The following is a 22276-nucleotide window of genomic DNA, read 5'->3' as shown; positions in this document are numbered from 1 at the left end:
AATGCCAGGGTTGGGGCCGACCATGACTCATGGCCCTCCTGCCTTGGGCGCTATGGCGTTGGAAGGATGAATGAGAACGGGCAGAGACTGCTTGAGTTGTGTACCTATCATAACCTCTGCATCACCAACTCGTTCTTTCACACTAAACCCTGTCACCAGGTTTCATGGAGGCACCCAAGATCACGTCGTTGGCACCAGCTAGACCTCATTGTCACAAGGCGAGCCGCCTTAAACAGTGTTCAAATCACACGCAGCTTCCACAGTGCGGACTGCGACACCGACCACTCCCTGGTGTGCAGCAAGGTTAGACTCAGACCAAAGAAGTTGCATCATTCCAAGCAGAAGGGCCACCCGCGCATCAACACGAGCAGAATTTCTCACCCACAGCTGTTACAAAAATTTCTAAATTCACTTGTAACAGCCCTTCAAAACACTCCCACAGGGGATGCTGAGACCAAGTGGGCCCACATCAGAGACGCCATCTATGAGTCAGCTTTGACCACCTACGGCAAAAGTGCGAAGAGAAATGCAGACTGGTTTCAATCTCATAATGAAGAGCTGGAACCTGTCATAGCCGCTAAGCGCATTGCACTTTTGAACTACAAGAAAGCCCCCAGCGATTTAACATCCGCAGCACTTAAAGCAGCCAGAAGTACTGCACAAAGAACAGCTAGGCGTTGCGTAAACGACTACTGGCAACACCTATGCAGTCATATTCAGCTGGCCTCAGACACCGGAAACATCAGAGGAATGTATGATGGCATGAAGAGAGCTCTTGGGCCAACCATCAAGAAGATCACCCCCCTCAAATCTAAATCGGGGGACATAATCACTGACCAACGCAAACAGATGGACCGCTGGGTTGAGCACTACCTAGAACTGTACTCCAGGGAGAATGCTGTCACTGAGACTGCCCTCAATGCAGCCCAGCCTCTACCAGTCATGGATGAGCTGGACATACAGCCAACCAAATCGGAACTCAGTGATGCCATTGATTCCCTAGCCAGCGTAAAGCCCCTGGGAAGGACAGCATTACCCCTGAAATAATCAAGAGTGCCAAGCCTGCTATACTCTCAGCACTACATGAACTGCTATGCCTGTGCTGGGACGAGGGAGCAGTACCCCAGGACATGCGCGATGCCAACATCATCACCCTCTATAAAAACAAAGGTGACCGCGGTGACTGCAACAACTACCGTGGAATCTCCCTGCTCAGCATAGTGGGGAAAGTCTTTGCTCGAGTCGCTCTGAACAGGCTCCAGAAGCTGGCCGAGCGCGTCTACCCTGAGGCACAGTGTGGCTTTCGTGCAGAGAGATCGACTATTGACATGCTGTTCTCCCTTCGTCAGATACAGGAGAAATGCCGTGAACAACAGATGCCCCTCTACATTGCTTTCATTGATCTCACCAAAGCCTTTGACCTCGTCAGCAGACGTGGTCTCTTCAGACTACTAGAAAAGATCGGATGTCCACCAAAGCTACTAAGTATCATCACCTCCTTCCATGACAATATGAAAGGCACAATTCAACATGGTGGCTCCTCATCAGAGCCCTTTCCTATCCTGAGTGGTGTGAAACAGGGCTGTGTTCTCGCACCCACACTTTTTGGGATTTTCTTCTCCCTGCTGCTTTCACATGCGTTCAAATCCTCTGAAGAAGGAATTTTCCTCCACACAAGATCAGGGGGCAGGTTGTTCAACCTTGCCCGTCTAAGAGCGAAGTCCAAAGTACGGAAAGTCCTCATCAGAGAACTCCTCTTTGCTGACGATGCTGCTTTAACATCTCACACTGAAGAATGCCTGCAGAGTCTCATCGACAGGTTTGCATCTGCCTGCAATGAATTTGGCCTAACCATCAGCCTCAAGAAAACGAACATCATGGGGCAGGATGTCAGAAATGCTCCATCCATCAATATTGGCGACCACGCTCTGGAAGTGGTTCAAGAGTTCACCTACCTAGGCTCAACTATCACCAGTAACCTGTCTCTAGATGCAGAAATCAACAAGCGCATGGGTAAGGCTTCCACTGCTATGTCCAGACTGGCCAAGAGAGTGTGGGAAAATGGCGCACTGACACGGAACACAAAAGTCCGAGTGTATCAGGCCTGTGTCCTCAGTACCTTGCTCTACGGCAGCGAGGCCTGGACAACGTATGCCAGCCAAGAGCGACGTCTCAATTCATTCCATCTTCGCTGCCTTCGGAGAATACTTGGCATCAGGTGGCAGGACTATATCTCCAACACAGAAGTCCTTGAAGCGGCCAACACCCCCAGCTTATACACACTACTGAGTCAGCGGCGCTTGAGATGGCTTGGCCATGTGAGCCGCATGGAAGATGGCAGGATCCCCAAAGACACATTGTACAGCGAGCTCGCCACTGGTATCAGACCCACCGGCCGTCCATGTCTCCGTTATAAAGACGTCTGCAAACGCGACATGAAATCGTGTGACATTGATCACAAGTCGTGGGAGTCAGTTGCCAGCATTCGCCAGAGCTGGCGGGCAGTCATAAAGACAGGGCTAAATTGTGGCGAGTCGAAGAGACTTAGTAGTTGGCAGGAAAAAAGACAGAGGCGCAAGGGGAGAGCCAACTGTGCAACAGCCCCAACAAACAAATTTCTCTGCAGCACCTGTGGAAGAGCCTGTCACTCCAGAATTGGCCTTTATAGCCACTCCAGGCGCTGCTTCACAAACCACTGACCACCTCCAGGCGCGTATCCATTGTCTCTCGAGATAAGGAGGCCCAAAAGATTTGCCCCAACAATCTACAATGTAAAATGGGTACATGAGTTCATACTAGATATGTACATTTCTGTCTCGAAAAATGGAGAACAAGAAAATGCAAGGTGGTGATTCAAATGACAGTTATACAAGAATCAAGCCGGATGGAGCGCTACAGGAGGAAAGGGAACCCCTGAGAATTGCTCTCTTTACAGCAGAGAGGTTTAAGGGGAGATTTAATTGCGGTGTTCAAAATAATGAAAGGTTTTGTGAAAATAACTGAAGATTTCACTGGCACAAGGAGCAGTAACCAGAGGACATAAATTTAAGATAATTGGTTAAAAAAAAAAGCAGGGAGGTGGGGGGGAAAGAAGGAAGATTTATTTTACACAGTAAATTATGGTCTGGAATGCAGTGCCTGAAAGGATGTTGGAAGCAGATTCAATAGTTACTTTGAACAGAGAATTGCATATCTACCTGAAAAGAAAAAAAATGCGGGGCTACTGGAAAAGAGCAGAGTAATGGGATGAATTGGATAGATCTTTCAAAACAGCCAGAACAGAAACAATGGACCAAATGGCCTCCTATTGTGCTGTATGATTCTAAAATAATCACACATTAAGCACTATGAAAAATATCTGGGAGCATGCTTGAGAATCTAACACACAGAATGCTCTCGGTCCCTCTGGCCAATCCCAAATACTAATGCTCAACAATTGCCCATCTCCTCTGATATCCACCCAATTGAAATATTTAAAATATACCTCATTATTTGCCTCCAAGTGGCCCATTTCACCATTCACCACCCTCTGTGTAAAGCAGTTAAATCGAACAAGTCCATGCTCTTCCTACTTGAGCCCATGTCCCCTGCAACTAGTGTTTGTGACAATGTCAAATATATTAGAAGTTCATTTAAACGACTTGCTTAAGAATCATGAAATTCTCCTGAGACCTCTGTTCTCCAAAGTAAACATTCCAATGCTGTTCATCTGTTCCGAGGTAAGGTGCCTGAAGCTAGGTATCAATTTGACTGTCTTTTTCTACACTGCTTCCAATGCCACGATAGCCCTGCTGTTGTATGGTGCCTTGAACAGATCCATTATTTCCATCAGTGACTTGTGCTCTAATTTCCTAGCTACACATCAGGATATAATTCATTAGATTTCCTTATTGCTACTAGACACTGCACTATGTATTTCTTTGCACTACTGTACCCCCAGATCCTGTAATAAAAGCAAAATACTGCGGATGCTGGAAATCTGAAACAAAAACAAGAAATGCTGGAATCACTCAGCAGGTCTGGCAGCATCTGTGGAAAGAGAAGCAGAGTTAACGTTTCGGGTCAGCGAGGGTCGCTGACCCGAAACGTTAACTCTGCTTCTCTTTCCACAGATGCTGCCAGACCTGCTGAGTGATTCCAGCATTTCTTGTTTTTGTTCCCCCAGATCCTGTGTTGCGTCCTGTTGCCTGTAGACATTGAGTTTATATCCCCAATGTTCCTTTGCTGGTCTCATTAACTTACCATTTTCCACTAATAAACCCTCCTTCCCATCCTATCCAGAACACTCATATTTCATTTCTATATTCCCTGCTCTTTGAAACCCCTCTCTATTTGGAGTCATCTGCAAATTTAGGCAGCTTTTCTCCTGTCACCAGGAAGCAAATTTTTAAAATTCCACATGGCAAGCTAGTCACACCATATTTTTCCTCTCTGTAGCAAAGCTCCTTTTGCAATCATCACTTCCATTTTAAAAGAAACACAGCGATAAATGGCCACTTTCTACTATTGTTACCTTCCTTTCCTTTTGGCCTCCTTGTCTCGACACAATGGGTAAGTGCGTAGAGGTGGTCAGTGGTTTGTGGAGCAGCGCCTGAAGTGGCTATAAAGGCCAATTCTAGAGTGACAGACTCTTCCACAGGCACTGCAGGTAAAGTTGGTTGTTGGGGCTGTTACACAATTGGCTCTCTCCTTTCACTTCTGTCTCTTTTCCTGCCAACTGCTGAATCTCTTCGACTCGCCACTCTTCAGCCCCGCCTTTATGGCTATCCACCAGCTCTAGCGATCCTGGCAACTGACTCCCACGACTTGTGGTTAATGTCACAGGGCTTTATGTCGCATTTGCAAATGTCTTTAAAATAGAGACATGGCCGGTGGGTCTGATACCAGTGACGAGTTCGCTGTACAATACGTCCTTGGGGATCCTGCCATCTTCCATGCGGCTGCATGGCCAAGCCATCTCAAGCGCCGCTGGCTCAGTAGGGCATATATGCTGGGTATGTTGGCTGCCTCGAGGACTTCTGCGTTGGAGATACGGTTCTGCCACCTGATGCCAAGGATTCTCCGGAGACAGCGAAGATGGAGTGCATTGAGACATCGCTCTTGGCTGACATACGTTGTCCAGGCCTCGCTGCTGTACAGCAAGGTACTGAGGACACAGGCTTGAAACACTCGGACTTTTGTGTTCCGTGTCAGTGCGCCATTTTCCCACACTCTCTTGGCATGTCTGGACATAACAGTGGAAGCCTTTCCCATGCGCTTGTTGATTTCTACAACGAGAGACAGGTTGCTGGTAATGGTTGAGCCCAGATAGGTGAATTCTTGAACCACTTCCAGAGTGTGGTCGCCGATATTGATGGATGGAGCATTTCTGATGTCCTGCCCCACGATGTTCGTTTTCTTGAGGCTGATGGTTAGGCCAAATTCGTTGCAGGCAGCCGCAAGTCTGTCGACGAGTCTCTGCAGACACTCTACTGTGTGGGATGTTAATGCAGTATCATCAGCAAAGAGGAGTTCCCTGATGAGGACTTTCCGTACTTTGGTCTTTGCTCTAAGACGGGCAAGGTTGAACAACCTGCCACCTGATCTTGTGTGGAGGAAAATTCCTTTCTCTGCAGACTTAAATGCATGAGAAGGAGCAGTGAGAAGATCCCATTACTGAAATTTTACTGATATTGTATTTATCCATTTTATTTGTAGAGCCCTTTTGGCTTCCAGTGTGACCGTGAGTCCGAGGCCAGTCTGGGAGTCACATTTCGAGGGCTCAGAGAGCCGGGGTGCAGCTCTGTTGGGGAAATGTCTCCAGGTGAAGGCGGATTCTCTTCATTCTGCACTCATTTGCCTTGAGTTATGACCAGGGGATAGCACGGACCCGATGTGCCAAGCGGACACGGCTATTTGTGGCTTTTGCTATGACTATTGTGGATGGTGGAGGGTATCTCAGCATAGAGTGTGTACTCTACTCGCTAGGGCCCCTGCTCAGGGATACGAGCTAACAACCACACTGCCTCATGGGCATCTCGGAAGAGACTAAGGCTAAGAGAGTTATCCCCAACAGAAAATCCAGAGCGGATTTGTCACCTTTGGCATGTTTCCAGCGGTTCCTGCAGCCAAACTGGTGCCAAACGTCATGCTCTGCACTCCTTTGGACCCCACAAGGAAGGCCAAGAGAGGGGTTTTGATGCTTAGGCTACTCATAACCTCCATACATTCCGCCCAGGCACGCGCCATGGAGAGGTCACTCTATAGTCGCCTCACAGCAACCAAAACAATACGGAAGGCAGCAGTTACGGGTTATAAGTCCAGCTCAATTGGCCTAGAGATTGGGCGCCATGGGCTGCCTTTGTCGGTGGGAGACGTTGTCGTATCTCATTGGACAGCTACCGCCTGCCTCAAACCCGGCAGCCTCTCGGTCAGAAAGGTTCTGTCCCGCCAGTCCACCTGCTTCAATGGGCGCTTGGAGCTCAGGGTCATTACCTGACAAGTGGACTGTAATACCACACCAAAGAGCATGACAAAAAAAGGAAAGGTACCAGCCGTTCGTTTTGCAAGCTGGAATGTCAGAACTGTGTCTCCTGGCCTGTCGGAAGATCTTACACAAATCGACGGCTCTCGGAAGACCGCCATCATTAACAACGAGCTCAGTCGACTCAATGCGGACATTGCGGCACTTCAGGAAACACGCCTCCCTGTGAGCAGGTCACTAAGAGAGCAAGACTACACCTTCTACTGTCAGGGTAGGGATCCAGAAGAACCAAGACAGCATGCAGTGGGCTTTGCCATCAGAAACGCTTTGCTCAGAATGATAGAGGCACCTACAAATGGCTCGGAACGCATACTGTCCATCCGACTGCTCACCGCCTCTGGTTCAGTACACCTGCTCAGCATCAATGCTCCAACACTCTGCTCCTCACAAGAAGTTAAAGACCAGTTCTATGAGGAACTCCATAATATCATTAATAGCATTCCTAATACCGAACATTTGTTCCTGCTGAGGGACTTTAACGCCAAGGTTGGGGCCGACCATGACTAATGGCCCTCCTGCCTCGGGCGCTATGGCATTGGAAGAATGAATAAGAATGGACAGAGACTGCTGGAATTGTGTACCTACCACAACCTCTGCATCAACAACTCGTTCTTGCAAACTAAACCCTGTCACCAGGTTTCATGGAGACACCCAAGATCACGTTGTTGGCACCAGCTGGACTACATCGTCACAAGTCAAGCCGCCATAAACAGTGTTCAGATCACATGCAGCTTCCACAGTTCGGACTGCAACACCGACCACTCCCTGGTGTGCAGCAAAGTTAGACTCAAATCAAAGAAGTTACATCACTATTATTACCACTGAACAACTAATTATGGCTCAATTTCCGGCAGATAGGGGCCCACAGCACAAGACTCTCTTTTATTCAGCAATCTCATTCAGAGAAGCCGTAGCATGCCTAGAGTGGGAGAAAAACGTCACACCAGTGTAAGGGAGGTTTTGGATATACAGAGTCATGCACGCCAATGGCATGGAGCAGCATTGCATCAAACCTGAGACAGGAGTGCTTGATGCTAATACTGAGTTCCCAAAATGCAAAGTGTTCCAGTCCCCAGTGCTAACATCTTGCAAGCACAAAATTGACAAAAAAAAGACAAGTTAAGGATGTCACTATATTTGTCTGGCTGGTTCCACTACAATCCAAAATGCTGCAGTTTCTCCGAGGCATTGTGTCATATTTATTTGAAAAAAAATTCTCTGCCTCTAGGGTAAAGTAGATCTTATAGCCGAAACACCCTAAGAGTTTCCAGTAGAACGTAGATGGTTGACAATTAAAGGAAAAGTGGCAAAAGGAATTCAGTCCTGAGAAGCGAGAGTTAAGCAGCAGGATACTGAAAAGTTTAGAGGAACAGAATGGAGTGCATGTCCACTGTTGGATCCCTAAAGGTAACAGGACATGTATAGATCTGGTTGCCACATTACAGGCAGGATATGATCACACTAGAAAAGGGAAAAGGAGATTTATGAGGATGTTGCCAGGAATGGAGAACTTTAGCTGTGAGGAAAGACTGGATGGGATGGAGTTGTTTTCTTTGGAACAGAGGAGGCTGAAGGGAGATTTAATTGAAGTGTATAAAATTAAGGAACACAGAGTGAATACTAAGTATCTATTTCCCTTAGCAGAGAGGTCAATAACCAGGGGACATAGATTTAAAGTGCTTGGTAGAATGATTAGAGAGGAGTTAAAGAGAAACTCTTTTCACCAGAGGGTGGAGGAGGTCTGGAACTCACTGCAGAAGGGCAGGTAGAGGCAGAAACCTTCATCGCATTTAAAAAATACTTGGATATGCACTTGACATATCGTAACCTACAAGACCGAAAGCTGAAAAGTGGAATTAGGCTGGATGGCTTTTTTTTGGTTGGCACAGACACAATGGGGGAATGGCCTACTTCTGTGTCGTGAATTTCGACAACTCTGTGAATGTGTCAGCCTTGGCTCAGTGGTAGCACCCCCAGCTCCGAATCAAAAGATCATGTGCTCGTGCCCCACTCCAAGTGCTTGAGCATGTTATATCGGTTGACAATTCAATGCAATATCTAGTCATGTTTCATCAGCTAGGATTTATCCTGTACAAATCTATTCTGAGTGTTTCAAAATTTTGCTACAAAGGGTATTGTTACGACCAGGTGAAAAAGAGGTCTAGGGGTCCCTTTCAGCCTTCGCCTGGTCTTACCATAACAGGGCTTAATTTTAAACACACCATGTTTTTAGCTCCCTCTTGGTGAATCCTTGTTCACCTCTTTCCAATTATAAGGCAAAGAAACCAGCAGAAGCAGGCTTTCTTAGGTTTAAAGAAAAAAAGTTGAAATTAAACTTCAACTCTAATTCGGTTAACACCGATGGATACACAACGTGCCCATGCTAGCATGCATACGCGATACACACATACAAACAGAGACAGAAAAGAGAAGAAAAAATAAAGTGGAAAGTTTGAGGCAATATCTGAAGAGTTGTTGTTACGGTTCTTCGAGCTCACTGTAGAGTCCTTGTTTGTAGGGAGATCTTGTTTTTTGTTGGGACCCAGTATTCTTCTTAAACTTTCTTCAATGTAGGAGACTTTTCTCTCTTGGGGTTCATGTGTCTTCAGTGGATTCAGAGGCTTGTGAGAAAGAGTTGGGAGCAGGCAGGAGAGAGATCTTCTCAGTCCAGGAGCAAACAGACTTTCTGCCCAAACTGTTTGTACAAATTCAAAAAATTCAGGTTGCCCGGCAGGTTATTCATGTGACTAGATGGTTTGACCAAGTCTGTTTGTGTATTCGGCTATCTTAGTAGCCAACCTGGAATGCGAGCTCCCCCACCTTCAACGTCTGGTGATCAAGTCCATTGTGGGTTGAATGTGTCAGGGAATGGCTGCTTTGTCCTTCCAAACACTGTCTATTAATATGCAAATGACTTTTCCAGCCATGGCTGAACTGTTTAACAAGTCCTTTCTTAACTCCAGTAACAGCTTAAAATCAATGCTCATGACAAAATTAATGTGCCGCATTCTTGACAGGTGGGAGCCTAGCCTGACAGTATTGTTATGGATGTTGGGCCAAGCAACACCGTCCTCACGGGCCAAGCTTATGAATGCTGTGTCACACTGCTCCATATCCATTCCTACTACTACTCACACAGTGAGTTCCTATCTTTAATCAATTGCCATGATCAGAAGTACCATTGTTCAGATGAGCCATTAATCTGGGGCCCCATCTGACCTTTCAGGTGGTCATAAAGGATTACATGACACTATTTGCAGAGTTCTCCTCAGTGTCCTGACCAATATTTATCCCTCAAAAAACATCACAAAACCAGATTATCTAGTCATTTATCTCAGGGCTGTTTGTGGAATCTTGTGCATAAAAAAAACATTTGCCACACTTCCCAACATAACAACCATCAGCTGTAGCTCAGCTGGGAGTACTCTCACCTCTGAATCAGTGAGTTTCATGTTCAAATCCCACACCAGAACTTGGAACACAAAAAAAATCAAGGCTGATACTCCAGTAAAGTTTTGAGGGAATGCTGCACTGTCAGACGTGCCATCCTTCAGATGAGACATTAAACTGGGACCCATCTGCCTTCTCAGGTGGGCATAAAAGATCCCATGGCACTATTTTGAAGAACAGCAGAGGAGTTACTCTGGTGCCCTGGTCAATATTTATCACTCAATCAACATCACTAAAACAGATTATCTGATCATTATCATATTGTTGTTTGAGAGAGCTTGCTATGTCCAAATTAGCTGCCATGTTTTCTGCAACAGTGACTATACTTCAAAAGTGCATTGGCTGTTTTGCGCTTTGGGAGAGTTTAACAGTATGAAAGACATTATATAAATGCAAGTTTTCCTTTTTTGAGTGATTAGTGTAAAACAACTTCAATGGCTGCAAAGTGCTTTGGGGGTGTCCTGAGGCATGAAAGGCACAATATAAATGCAAGTTCTTTTCTTTACCTGAAGTTTTCTGAATTAAAGGTAAACTTGAAATTAAAGAAATTGATTTGCACAGAGCCTAAGGTCGCTCACTATTGTTGAAAGACCAATACTCTGGGCTGAATTTTCAAAGCAGTTAAGAGCTTGCCTGCCAAGTGCCAAATTAAAGTTATAAATGAGAAATAAATTGTGACAAGTTAAAAACTGCTCTTATACAGATGGAATGTAAACAAGACGCACCTGCTTCCCAGTAAAACCCTGGCAAATAACCCTTGTTGCTTTGTCTATGTAGAGGTTTTGCCTTGAGCCGGTGTAGCAATGTCTCACTCCGCTCTGCTTCACTGCAATTAACAAAAGGTCAAAGTTAGCAACACAAGTCCGCTTTTGTACTGATTTATGACATGCTGTACTGACTCAAGGAGGTCCAAGGGCAAAGTGTCAATTCACATACAAACAATGACAGACAGGAAAAGATCCTCTGGTTCATTCAGCCTGGCCTGCACAATAAAGAAGAACAGTACAACACAGGAACAGGCCATTCGGCCCTCCAAGCCTGCGCCGATCTTGATGCCTCCCTAAACTAACGCCTTCTGCACTTCCGGGTCCGTATCCCTCTATTCCCATCCTATTCATGTATTTGTCAAGATGCCTCTTAAACTTTGCTATCGTACCTGCTTCCACCATCTCCCCCGGCAGCAGGTTCCAGGCATTCACCACCCTCTGTGTAAAGAACTTGCCTCGCACATCCCCTCTAAATTTTGCCCCTTGCACCTTAAACCTATGTCCCCTAGTAACTGACTCTTCCACCCTGGGAAAAAGCTTCTGACTATCCACTCTGTCCATGCCACTAATAACTTTGTAAACCTCTATCATGTCGCCCCTCCACCGTTGCAGTGAAATACATAGACACACCACCCCATCTGAAACCACGTGATCTCCTAGGAGAGGCGAAAAACTAGATTAAAACCCCAGGGTAATTTTGAGTAATTTTGGGAAATTCTTCTCAGACTGCAGCCCCAGCAACCCCCCACCAGTACCAAAACCACTACCATCAACAATCATCCAGAACATCATTTAAACCCTGATAATTCGATGCATGAGGTAATCTCTGCCCCAGCCAGAAACAGGTTTATCTCTTGCTTAAAGGAATTGCATCTTTATATATTTGCCCATATTAACAAGGTAAATGATGAAAGAAACTTAATAATTAACACACCAAAGATAAGCAACACTGACATCTACCCTGCAATGTGGAAAATTGCCCTGGTATGTCCTGTGCACAAAAAGCAGGACAGGTCCAACCCGGCCAACTACTGCCCCATCAGCCTATTCTCAATCATCAGTAAAGTGATGCCATCAACAGTGCCATCAAGCGGCACTTGCTTAGCAATAACCTGCTCAGTGACGCTCAGTTTGGGTTCCACCAGGGCCACTCAGCTCCTGAACTCGTTACAGCTTTGGTTCAAACATGGACAAAAGAGCTGAACTCCAGAGGTGAGGTGAGATTGACTGCCCTTGACATCAAGGCAGCATTTGACAGAGTATGGCATCAAGGAGCAACAGCAAAACTGAGGTCAATGGGAATCAGGGGGAAATCCCTCCGTTGTCTGGAGTCATACCTAGCACAAAGAAAGATGATTGTGGTTGTTGGAGGTCAATCATCTGAGCTCCAGGACATCACTGCAGGAGTTCCTCAGGGTAGTGTCCTAGGCTCAACCATCTTCAGCTGCTTCATCAATGACATTCCTTCAATCATAAGGTCAGAAGTGGGGATGTTCGCTGATGATTGCACAATGTTCAGCACCATACGTGACTCCTCAGATACTGAAGCAGTCCGTGTAGAAATGCAGCAAGACCTGGACAATATCCAGGCTTGGGCTGATGTGTGGCGCGAATGTTACTTGCCACTTAAGTGTCAGGCAATGACCATCTCCAACAAGAGAGAATCTAACCATCTCCCCTTGACATTCAACGGCATTACCATCGCTGAATCCCCCACTATCAACATCCTAGGGGTTACCACTGACAAGAAACTGAACTGGAGTAGCCATATAAATACCATGGCTACAAGAGCAGGTCAGAGGCTAGGAATCCTGAGGCGAGTAACTCACCTCCTGACTCCCCAAAGCCTGTCCACCATCTACAAAACACAAGTCAGAAGTGCAGCTCCAACAGGACTCAAGAAGCTCGACACCATCCAGGACAAAGCAGCTCGCTTGATTGGCACCCCATCTACAAATATTCACTCCCTCCACCACCGACGCAAAGTGGCAGCAGTTTGTACCATCTACAAGATGCACTGCAGCAATGCACCAAGGCTCCTTAGACAGCACCTTCCAAACCCGCGACCTCGGCCAACTAGAAGGACAAGGGCAGCACATACATAGGAACACCACCACCTGCAAGTTCCCCTCCAAGTCACACACCATCCTGACTTGGAACTATATCGCCGTTCCTTCACTGTCGCTGGGTCAAAATCCTGGAACTCCCTTCCTAACAGCACGGTGGGTGTACCTACCCCACATGGACTGCAGCGGTTCAAGAAGGCAGCTACCACCACCTTCTAAAGGGCAATAAGGGATGGACAATAAATGCTGGCCTGGCCAGTGACGCCTACATCCCATGAATGAATTTTTTAAAAAGCTATGAAATTTCATTGCACCGTGCAGACATTATTGAAACAAATAATCTCCCATGGACATCGGCATACACTTCCATTATGAACACAATATGAACAGCTAAACTGAAGTAATATGCAGGGTGAAAAAGTGAAACTGCTCTGGGCCACCAAAACTAGCCATGCTTCAATTCTCTACCTTCATAAATTTTGCATGAGAAATGCTGAAGGTACATAAATTAACAACCCAAGACTACTTGCATGTCAAACAGCAGAATCAGCATGCAATACACAGGGCTAAGCAATCGTACAACCAACAGATCAGATGAAGCTCTGCAGTCCTGCTACATCTAAGTCGTGAATGGTGGTGGACAATTAAACAATTGACAGGAGGAGGAGGCTCCACCAACATCCCCATCCTCAATAATACGGGAGCCCAGCATATCAGTGCAAAAGATAAGGCTGGAGCATTTGCATCTATCTTCAGTCAGAAGTGCCAAGTGGATGATCCATCTCGGCCTCCTCCCGAAGACCCCAGCATCACAGATACCAGTCTTCAGCCAACCCGATTCACTCCACGTGATATCAAGGAACGGCTGAAGGCACTAGACACTGCAAAGTCTATGGGCCCTGACAACATTCTGGCAACAACACTGAAGATTTGTGCTCCAGAACTAGCTGCGCCCCTAACCAAGCTGTTCCAGTACAGCTACAACACTGCCGAGTAGATGCCAATGTGGAAGGTTGCCCAGATATGTCCTGTGCACAAAATGCAGGACAAATCCAACTAGGGCAATTACCTCCCTATCAGTCTACTCCCAATCAACAGCAAAGTGAGGGAAGAGGTCGTTGACAGTGCTATCAAGTGGCACTTGCTCAGCAATAACCTTTTTTTTTGCGAGGAGCAGCCTTGATAGAACGGGGTGCGGAGCGGACTTTCAGCTGAGCGGTCAATTTCAGTAAGTTACAAGTTAATCCCTTTTTTGTTTCGGAGGACCGGGGACTGCTGGGTAGGGGAAAACTATTTATTTGGGCAGTTTTAAAATCTTTGTCTTTTGCGAGGAGCAGCCTTGATAGAACGGGGTGCGGAGCGGACTTTCAGCTGAGCGGTCAATTTCAGTAAGTTACAAGTTAATCCCTTTTTTGTTTCGGAGGACCGGGGACTGCTGGGTAGGGGAAAACTATTTATTTGGGCAGTTTTAAAATCTTTGTCTTTTGCGAGGAGCAGCCTTGATAGAACGGGGTGCGGAGCGGACTTTCAGCTGAGCGGTCAATTTCAGTAAGTTACAAGTTAATCCCTTTTTTGTTTCGGAGGACCGGGGACTGCTGGGTAGGGGAAAACTATTTATTTGGGCAGTTTTAAAATCTTTGTCTTTTGCGAGGAGCAGCCTTGATAGAACGGGGTGCGGAGCGGACTTTCAGCTGAGCGGTCAATTTCAGTAAGTTACAAGTTAATCCCTTTTTTGTTTCGGAGGACCGGGGACTGCTGGGTAGGGGAAAACTATTTATTTGGGCAGTGGCAGTACCCGAGACACTACACGTGTAGTGTCTCCCACCCACCCTCCTCCTCTAACCAAAAAAAAAGGACTCTAGGGTGTTGATAAGGTAAGCTTTTTATTTAAAACTTCAGTCCGTCGGATTGCTAAGCGAACAAGTTTTGACTTTTTTTTTCGTTTGGTTTTTCAGTAGATTTATTGGGAATCTAGAATAGTGGGAATGGAGGTAAAGGCAGTTGTATGTTCCTCCTGCAGAATGTGGGAGGTAGGGGTCGCCAAGAGTGTCCCTGCTGACTGCATCTGCGGGAAGTGCACCCAACTCCAGCTCCTCGCAGACCGCGTTAGGGAACTGGAGCTGGAGCTGGATGAACTTCGGATCATTCGGGAGGCGGAGGGGATTATTGACAGGAGTTATAGGGAGGTAGTCACACCTCAGGTAAAAGAAGTAGGTAGATGGGTTACCGTCAGGGGAAGGAAAGGGAACCAGCAGGCAGTGCAGGGATCCCCTGTGGCCGTTTCCCTCAACAACAGGTATACCGTTTTGGATACTGTTGGGGGGGGGGACTTACCAGGGGTAAGCAATGGGGTGCAGGTCTCTGGCACAGAGTCTGTCCCTGTTGCTCAGAAGGGAAAAGGGAAGAGGAGCAGAGCATTAGTCATTGGGGACTCCATAGTTAGGGGAACAGATAGGAGGTTCTGTGGGAACGAGAGAGACTCACGGTTGGTGTGTTGCCTCCCAGGTGCCAGGGTACGTGATGTCTCCGATCGTGTTTTTGGGATCCTTAAGGGGGAGGGGGAGCACCCCCAAGTCGTGGTCCACATAGGCACCAACGACATAGGTAGGAAGAGAGATGGGGATTTAAGGCAGAAATTCAGGGAGCTAGGGTGGAAGCTTAGAGCGAGAACAACCAGAGTTGTTATCTCTGGGTTGTTGCCTGTGCCACGTGCTAGCGAAGAGAGGAATAGGGAGAGAGAGGAGTTGAACACGTGGCTGCAGGGATGGTGTAGGAGGGAGGGTTTTGGTTTCCTGGATAATTGGGGCTCTTTCTGGGGTAGGTGGGACCTCTACAAACAGGATGGTCTTCACCTGAACCAGAGGGGTACCAATATCCTGGGGGGGAGATTTGTTAGTGCTCTTCGGGGGGGTTTAAACTAAATCAGCAGGGGAATGGGAACCTAAATTGCAGTGCCAGTGTACAGGCTGTTGAGAGTAGTGAGGTAGGGGATAAGGTTACAGGGACGCAAGAGGGCACTGGCAAGCAAGAACTTGGTTTAAAGTGTGTCTACTTCAACGCCAGGAGCATCCGGAATAAGGTGGGTGAGCTTGCAGCATGGGTTGGTACCTGGGATCCTGATGTTGTGGCCATTTCGGAGACATGGGTAGAGCAGGGGCAGGAATGGATGTTGCAGGTTCCGGGATTTAGATGTTTCAGAAAGAACAGAGAAGAGGGTAAAAGAGGGGGGGGTGTGGCATTGTTAATCAAGGAAAGTATTACAGCGGCGGAAAGGACGTTTGAGGACTCGTCTACTGAGGTAGTATGGGCCGAGGTTAGAAACAGGAGAGGAGAGGTCACCCTGTTGGGAGTTTTCTATAGACCTCCGAATAGTTCCAGAGATGTAGAGGAAAGGATAGCGAAGATGATTCTCGACAGGAGCGAGAGTAACAGGGTAGTGGTTATGGGGGACTTTAACTTTCCAAATATTGACTGGAAATACTATAGTTCGAGTACTTTAGATGGGTCTGTTTTTGTCCAGTGTGTGCAGGAGGGTTTTCTGACACAGTATGTGGACAGGCCAACCAGGGGCGATGCCACATTGGATTTGGTACTGGGTAATGAACCCGGCCAGGTGTTCGATTTAGATGTAGGTGAGCACTTTGGCGATAGTGATCACAATTCGGTTAGGCTTACCTTAGCGATGGGCAGGGACAGGTATATACCGCAGGGCAAGAATTATAGCTGGGGGAAAGGAAATTATGACGCGATTAGGCAAGATTTAGGATGTGTAGGATGGGGAAGGAAACTGCAGGGGATGGGCACAAACGAAATGTGGAGCTTATTCAAGGAGCAGCTAATGCGTGTCCTTGATAAGTATGTACCTGTCAGGCAGGGAGGAAGTTGTCGAGCAAGGGAGCCGTGGTTTACTCAAGAAGTTGAAGCGCTTGTCAAGAGGAAGAGGGCGGCTTATGTTAGGATGAGACGTGAAGGCTCAGTTAGGGCGCTTGAGAGTTACAAGCTAGCCAGGAAGGATCTAAAGGGAGGGCTAAGAAGAGCAAGGAGAGGACACGAGAAGTCATTGGCGGATAGGATCAAAGAAAACCCTAAGGCTTTCTATAGGTATATCAGGAATAAACGAATGATAAGAGTTAGAACAGGGCCAATCAAGGATAGTAGTGGGAAGTTGTGTGCGGAATCAGAGGAGATAGGGGAAGCGTTAAATGAATATTTTTCGTCAGTATTTACAGTAGAGAAAGAAAATGTTGCCGAGGAGAATACTGAGATACAGCCTACTAGGCTAGATGGGATTGAGATTCACAAGGAGGAGGTGTTAGCAATTTTGGAAAGAGTGAAAATAGATAAGTCCCCTGGGCCAGATGGGATTTATCCTAGGATTCTCTGGGAAGCCAGGGAGGAGATTGCAGAGCCGTTGTTGTTGATCTTTAAGTCGTCATTGTCGACAGGAGTAGTGCCGGAGGACTGGAGGATAGCAAATGTTGTCCCCTTGTTCAAGAAGGGGAGTAGAGACAGCCCTGGTAATTATAGACCTGTGAGCCTTACTTCGGTTGTGGGTAAAATGTTGGAAAAGGTTATAAGAGACAGGATTTATAATCATCTTGAAAAGAATAAGTTCATTTGCGATAGTCAGCACGGTTTTGTGAAAGGTAGGTCGTGCCTCACAAACCTTATTGAGTTTTTCGAGAAGGTGACCAAACAGGTGGATGAGGGTAAAGCCGTGGATGTGGTGTATATGGATTTCAGTAAGGCGTTTGATAAGGTTCCCCACGGTAGGCTATTGCAGAAAATACGCAAGTATGGGGTTGAAGGTGATTTAGAGCTTTGGATCAGAAATTGGCTAGCTGAAAGAAGACAGAGGGTGGTGGTTGATGGCAAATGTTCATCCTGGAGTTTAGTTACTAGTGGTGTACCGCAAGGTTCTGTTTTGGGGCCACTGCTGTTTGTCATTTTTATAAACGACCTGGATGAGGGTGTAGAAGGGTGGGTTAGTAAATTTGCGGATGACACGAAGGTCGGTGGAGTTGTGGATAGTGTCGAAGGGTGTTGTAGGGTACAGAGGGACATAGATAGGCTGCAGAGCTGGGCTGAGAGATGGCAAATGGAGTTTAATGCGGAGAAGTGTGAGGTGATTCACTTTGGAAGGAGTAACAGTAATGCAGAGTACTGGGCTAATGGGAAGATTCTTGGTAGTGTAGATGAGCAGAGAGATCTTGGTATCCAGGTACATAAATCCCTGAAAGTTGCTACCCAGGTTAATAGGGCTGTTAAGAAGGCATATGGTGTGTTAGCCTTTATTAGTAGGGGGATCGAGTTTCAGAGCCACGGGGTCATGATGCAGCTGTACAAAACTCTGGTGAGGCCGCACCTGGAGTATTGCGTGCAGTTCTGGTCACCGCATTATAGGAAGGATGTCGAAGCTTTGGAAAGGGTGCAGAGGAGATTTACTAGGATGTTGCCTGGTATGGAAGGAAGGTCTTACGAGGAAAGGCTGAGGGACTTGGGGTTGTTTTCGTTAGAGAGAAGGAGGAGGAGAGGTGACTTAATAGAGACATATAAGATAATCAGAGGGTTAGATAGGGTGGATAGTGAGAGTCTTTTTCCTCGGATGAGGATGGCAAACACGAGGGGACATAGCTTTAAGTTGAGGGGTGAAAGATATAGGACAGATGTCAGAGGTAGTTTCTTTACGCAGAGAGTAGTAGGGGCGTGGAACGCCCTGCCTGCAACAGTAGTAGACTCGCCAACTTTAAGGGCATTTAAGTGGTCATTGGATAGACATATGGATGTAAATGGAATAGTGTAGGTCAGATGATCGGCGCAACATCGAGGGCCGAAGGGCCTGTACTGCGCTGTAATATTCTAATTCTAATTCTAATTCTAACCAGCATACTGATGCTCAGTTTGGGTTCCGCCAAGGTCACTCAGCTCCTGACCTCAATACAGCCTTGGTCCAAACATGGACAAAAGAGTTGAACTCCAGATGTGAGGGGAGAGTGACAGCCCTTGACATCAAGGCAACTTTTGACCGAGTATGGCATCGAGGAACCCTAGCAAAACTGGAGTCAATGGGAATTAGGGGGAAAACTCTCCGCTGGTTGGAGTCATACCTAGTACAAAGGAAGATGGTTGTGGTTGTTGCAGGTCAATCATCTCAGTCCCAGCACATCACTGCAGGAGTTCTGCAGAGGAGTGTCCTAGACCCAACCATCTTCAGCTGCTTCATCAGTGACCTTCCTTTCATCATAGGTTCAGAAGTGGGGATGTTCGCTGGTGATTGCACAATGTTCAGTACCTTTCGTGACCTCTCAGATACAGAAGCAGCCCATGTCCATATGCAGCAAGACATGGACAATGTTCAGGCTTGGGCTGATAAGTGGCAAGTAACATTTGCACCACACAAGTGCCAGGCAATGATCATCTCAAACAAGAGAGAATCTAACCATCTCCCCTTGACTTTCAATGGCATTGCCATCACTGAATCCCACACCATCAACATCCTGGGGGTTACCATTAGCCAGAAACTGAACTGGACCAGCCACATAAATACTGTGGCTATAAGAGCAGGTCATAAGCTGTGAATTCTGCGGCGAGTAACCCACCTCCTGTCGCCCTAATGCAGTCCACCATCCACAAGGCTCAAGTCAGGAGTGAGTTGGAATACTCTCCACTTGCCTGGATGGGTGCAGCTCCAACTCTCAAGAAGCTTGACACCATCCAGGACAAAGCAGCCAGCTTGACTGGCACCCCATCCACCAACTTCAACATTCACTCCCTCCCTACCAATGCACTGTGGCAGTCATGTTTACCATCTACAAGATGCACTACAGCAGCTCACCAAAGCTCCTTTGACAGCACCTTCCAAACCCGCGACCTCAACCACCTACAGGACAAGGGCAGCAGATGCATGGGAACACCACCACCTGCAAGTCCCCCTCCAAGCCACACACCAGCCTGACTTGGAACTATACGTTATATTCTACAGTTCCTTTACTGTCGCTGGGTCAAAATTCTGGAACTCCCTTCCTAACAGCACTGTTGGCGTACCTACACCCCAAGGACTCCAGCAGTTCAAGAAGGCAGCTCACCACCACCTTCTCAAGGGCAATTAGGGATGGGCAATAAGTGCTGGCCTAGCCAGTGAAGCCCACATCCCTGAATGAATAATAAAAAAATCTGTTGAAGAAACTCAGGGACAAAAAGCATTCACTAACTTTTAAACAAACAACCACCATTTATATAGCACCTTCAGTGTAGCAAAACATCCCAAGGCACTTTACAGAGCACTGTCAAACAAAATTTGAGGGCTTGACAAGGTAGATGCTCATAGGCTGTTTCCTCTGGGTACAGAGTGAAGAACTAAGGGTTGGAGTCTCAGGATAAGAGGTGGGCCATTTCAGACTGAGACGAGGAGAAATGCCTTCACTCAGAGGATAGTAAATCGTTGAAATTCTCTACCCCAGGGACTGTGGATGCTCAGTTGTTGAGTATATTTAAGACAGAGATCAACATTTTTTGGGCACTGTGATGGTCAAGTGATATGGGGCTAGGGCAGGAAAGTGGAGCTGCTGTAGAAGTTCAGCCATGATCTTATTGAATGGTGTAGCAGGTTCATTGGGCCTTACGACCTACTTCTGTTCCTATTTATTCTTTTCTTAGGAGCCACACAAGATAATATTAGGACACCTGGATAAAAGCTTGGTCAAAGAGGTAAGTTTTAATATTGTCTTTAAAAAAAAGTATGGAGAGAATTCCAGAGTTTAAGGCGTGGATGGCTGAAGGCATGGCTACTAACGGTGGAGCGTTGGGCAACAGGCCAAAACTGAGAACACAGAGGGCTGTAAGACTGGAACAGGTTACAGCGATGGGGAGGGACCAGGCCACGGAGGGTTTTGAAAATAGGGATGAGAATTTTAAAATTGAAGCTACTTTTAACACCTCTTCCTACATGCTGGGAAGAATTAGTAATTTACAGCGTGGTAACCTTAACCCAGTGTTACAAATTTTCTGTCAAGAGCCACAATTCCAAGAATAGCTAAGGTTGAGAAAACGTCATTGAGATTACTGAAGTCTATCCTTCTCTGGTAATGAACTCTTAGTTTACAACCTTACTGCTTGATCATTAATGTCTACTACCCTAATCGGTACATTACTTAAAAGGTCATACATGTTCAGAATAAAGAAAATCTTTCGAACACTGGTCTTAAAATTAACTTTATTTAAATGCAAGACCTTGTCCTACTGCCTTAACATCAACATAATATTTTAGGTTCACTTTATCTACACAAATTAACACTACGCACCTTAATGGTTCTTTCCCACCAATCCCCCACCACCCACCCCCATCCTGTGCAACTAAGCTCTGCAGTCTTTTCTCATACTTCATCCCCTTGGAATCATTCTCGTTGCTCTTCTCTGCACCCTCTCTCTTTAGCAGTAACCAAAAGTGGTCATAGTTCTTCAGCTATGGTCTGACCAGTGGGTTAAAAAGCCTCAGCAGACTTGTACTCACTGTTCAATTAGCTCTGTCATGTCGTCCAGACATTGACAACAATCTGTCTGCTATTATCCACTGCCCCTTTCCTTCCTTAGATCTTGCCTGGCTAATTCCATCTCATTCACTGCATACTTATGGTTAGGTACATTTTTCCTCCCCGAATGTACAATGTATGTTGTGTTTGTAGTATTAAATTCCAGTGTCACTGGTCTGCCAGTTGCATAATTGATCTAAATACATCTGCAAATTAATAACTGCAGCCTCCATCGCCACTGCTCTTCCCGTTTTATTGCTGCAATTTTTGACAAGCCCACTACTGGTTTCAGCATGAAGGTCATTTGTGCAGAATAGAAACAGGAGCCTAAGCAGTGAAACCTGCAGTACTCAACATCTCCCCTGTCGGTGTATTACATCTCTCACTAGCATGCTCCATTTCCTATTTTTAAACCAACTTTTATCCAGTGCCAAGTTCTACCCTGGATTTCCATGGTTTTCATTTTAATTAAAAGTCTTCCATGCGGAACTTTATCCAAGGGTTTGAAAGTCTAAATAAACTATTTCATAGGAAGATCCACTATCTACTTTCTTAGTAAAACCTCAGAGCAGTCAGAGTAGAATTTATCCTTTGTAAATCTAATCTGACTGTTTCGAGTTATTGCTAGGTAGGGACTCATTATTGGTAATAGGCCATCAACATGTTGCTCAATGGCCAAACTTAGCAATACTGCGAAACACTGTCGATTATCTGAACTCACCAGCCCCCACTCAATGAGCTCCTGTCTTTAATCAGTTACCAACGATGTATTTAGTCACAGAGAGAACACAGACTTGTTTCATCCAACAGGGAAATAAGAAGAAATTTATGTACTCGGAAAGTGGAACTCACTACTACAGGAAATGGTTGAGGAAAATAGCTTAAATGCTTTCGAAAGGAAACTAGATAAGTACATGAGAGAAAAGGGAATAGAAAGGTATG

At 46.3% G+C, this 22276-nt stretch overlaps 1 protein-coding gene across 1 annotated transcript in view; it reads right to left on the bottom strand.

Moving 5' to 3' along the window:
• The window catches only part of suclg1 (succinate-CoA ligase GDP/ADP-forming subunit alph), a 140545-nt gene that overhangs the window by 83855 nt on the left and 34414 nt on the right, over positions 1–22276 (bottom strand). The window contains exon 2 of the mRNA XM_068028779.1: positions 10699–10799. Within this exon, the coding sequence (XP_067884880.1) occupies positions 10699–10799 (101 nt within the window). The remainder of the gene's footprint in view (positions 1–10698; positions 10800–22276) is intronic.

The sequence above is a fragment of the Heterodontus francisci genome, chromosome 1 (genome assembly GCF_036365525.1).
Source record: "Heterodontus francisci isolate sHetFra1 chromosome 1, sHetFra1.hap1, whole genome shotgun sequence".
NCBI lineage: Eukaryota > Metazoa > Chordata > Chondrichthyes > Heterodontiformes > Heterodontidae > Heterodontus > Heterodontus francisci.
The sequence above is the reverse complement of the archived record's forward strand: the minus strand, read 5'-3'. Positions and strand labels throughout refer to the sequence as shown.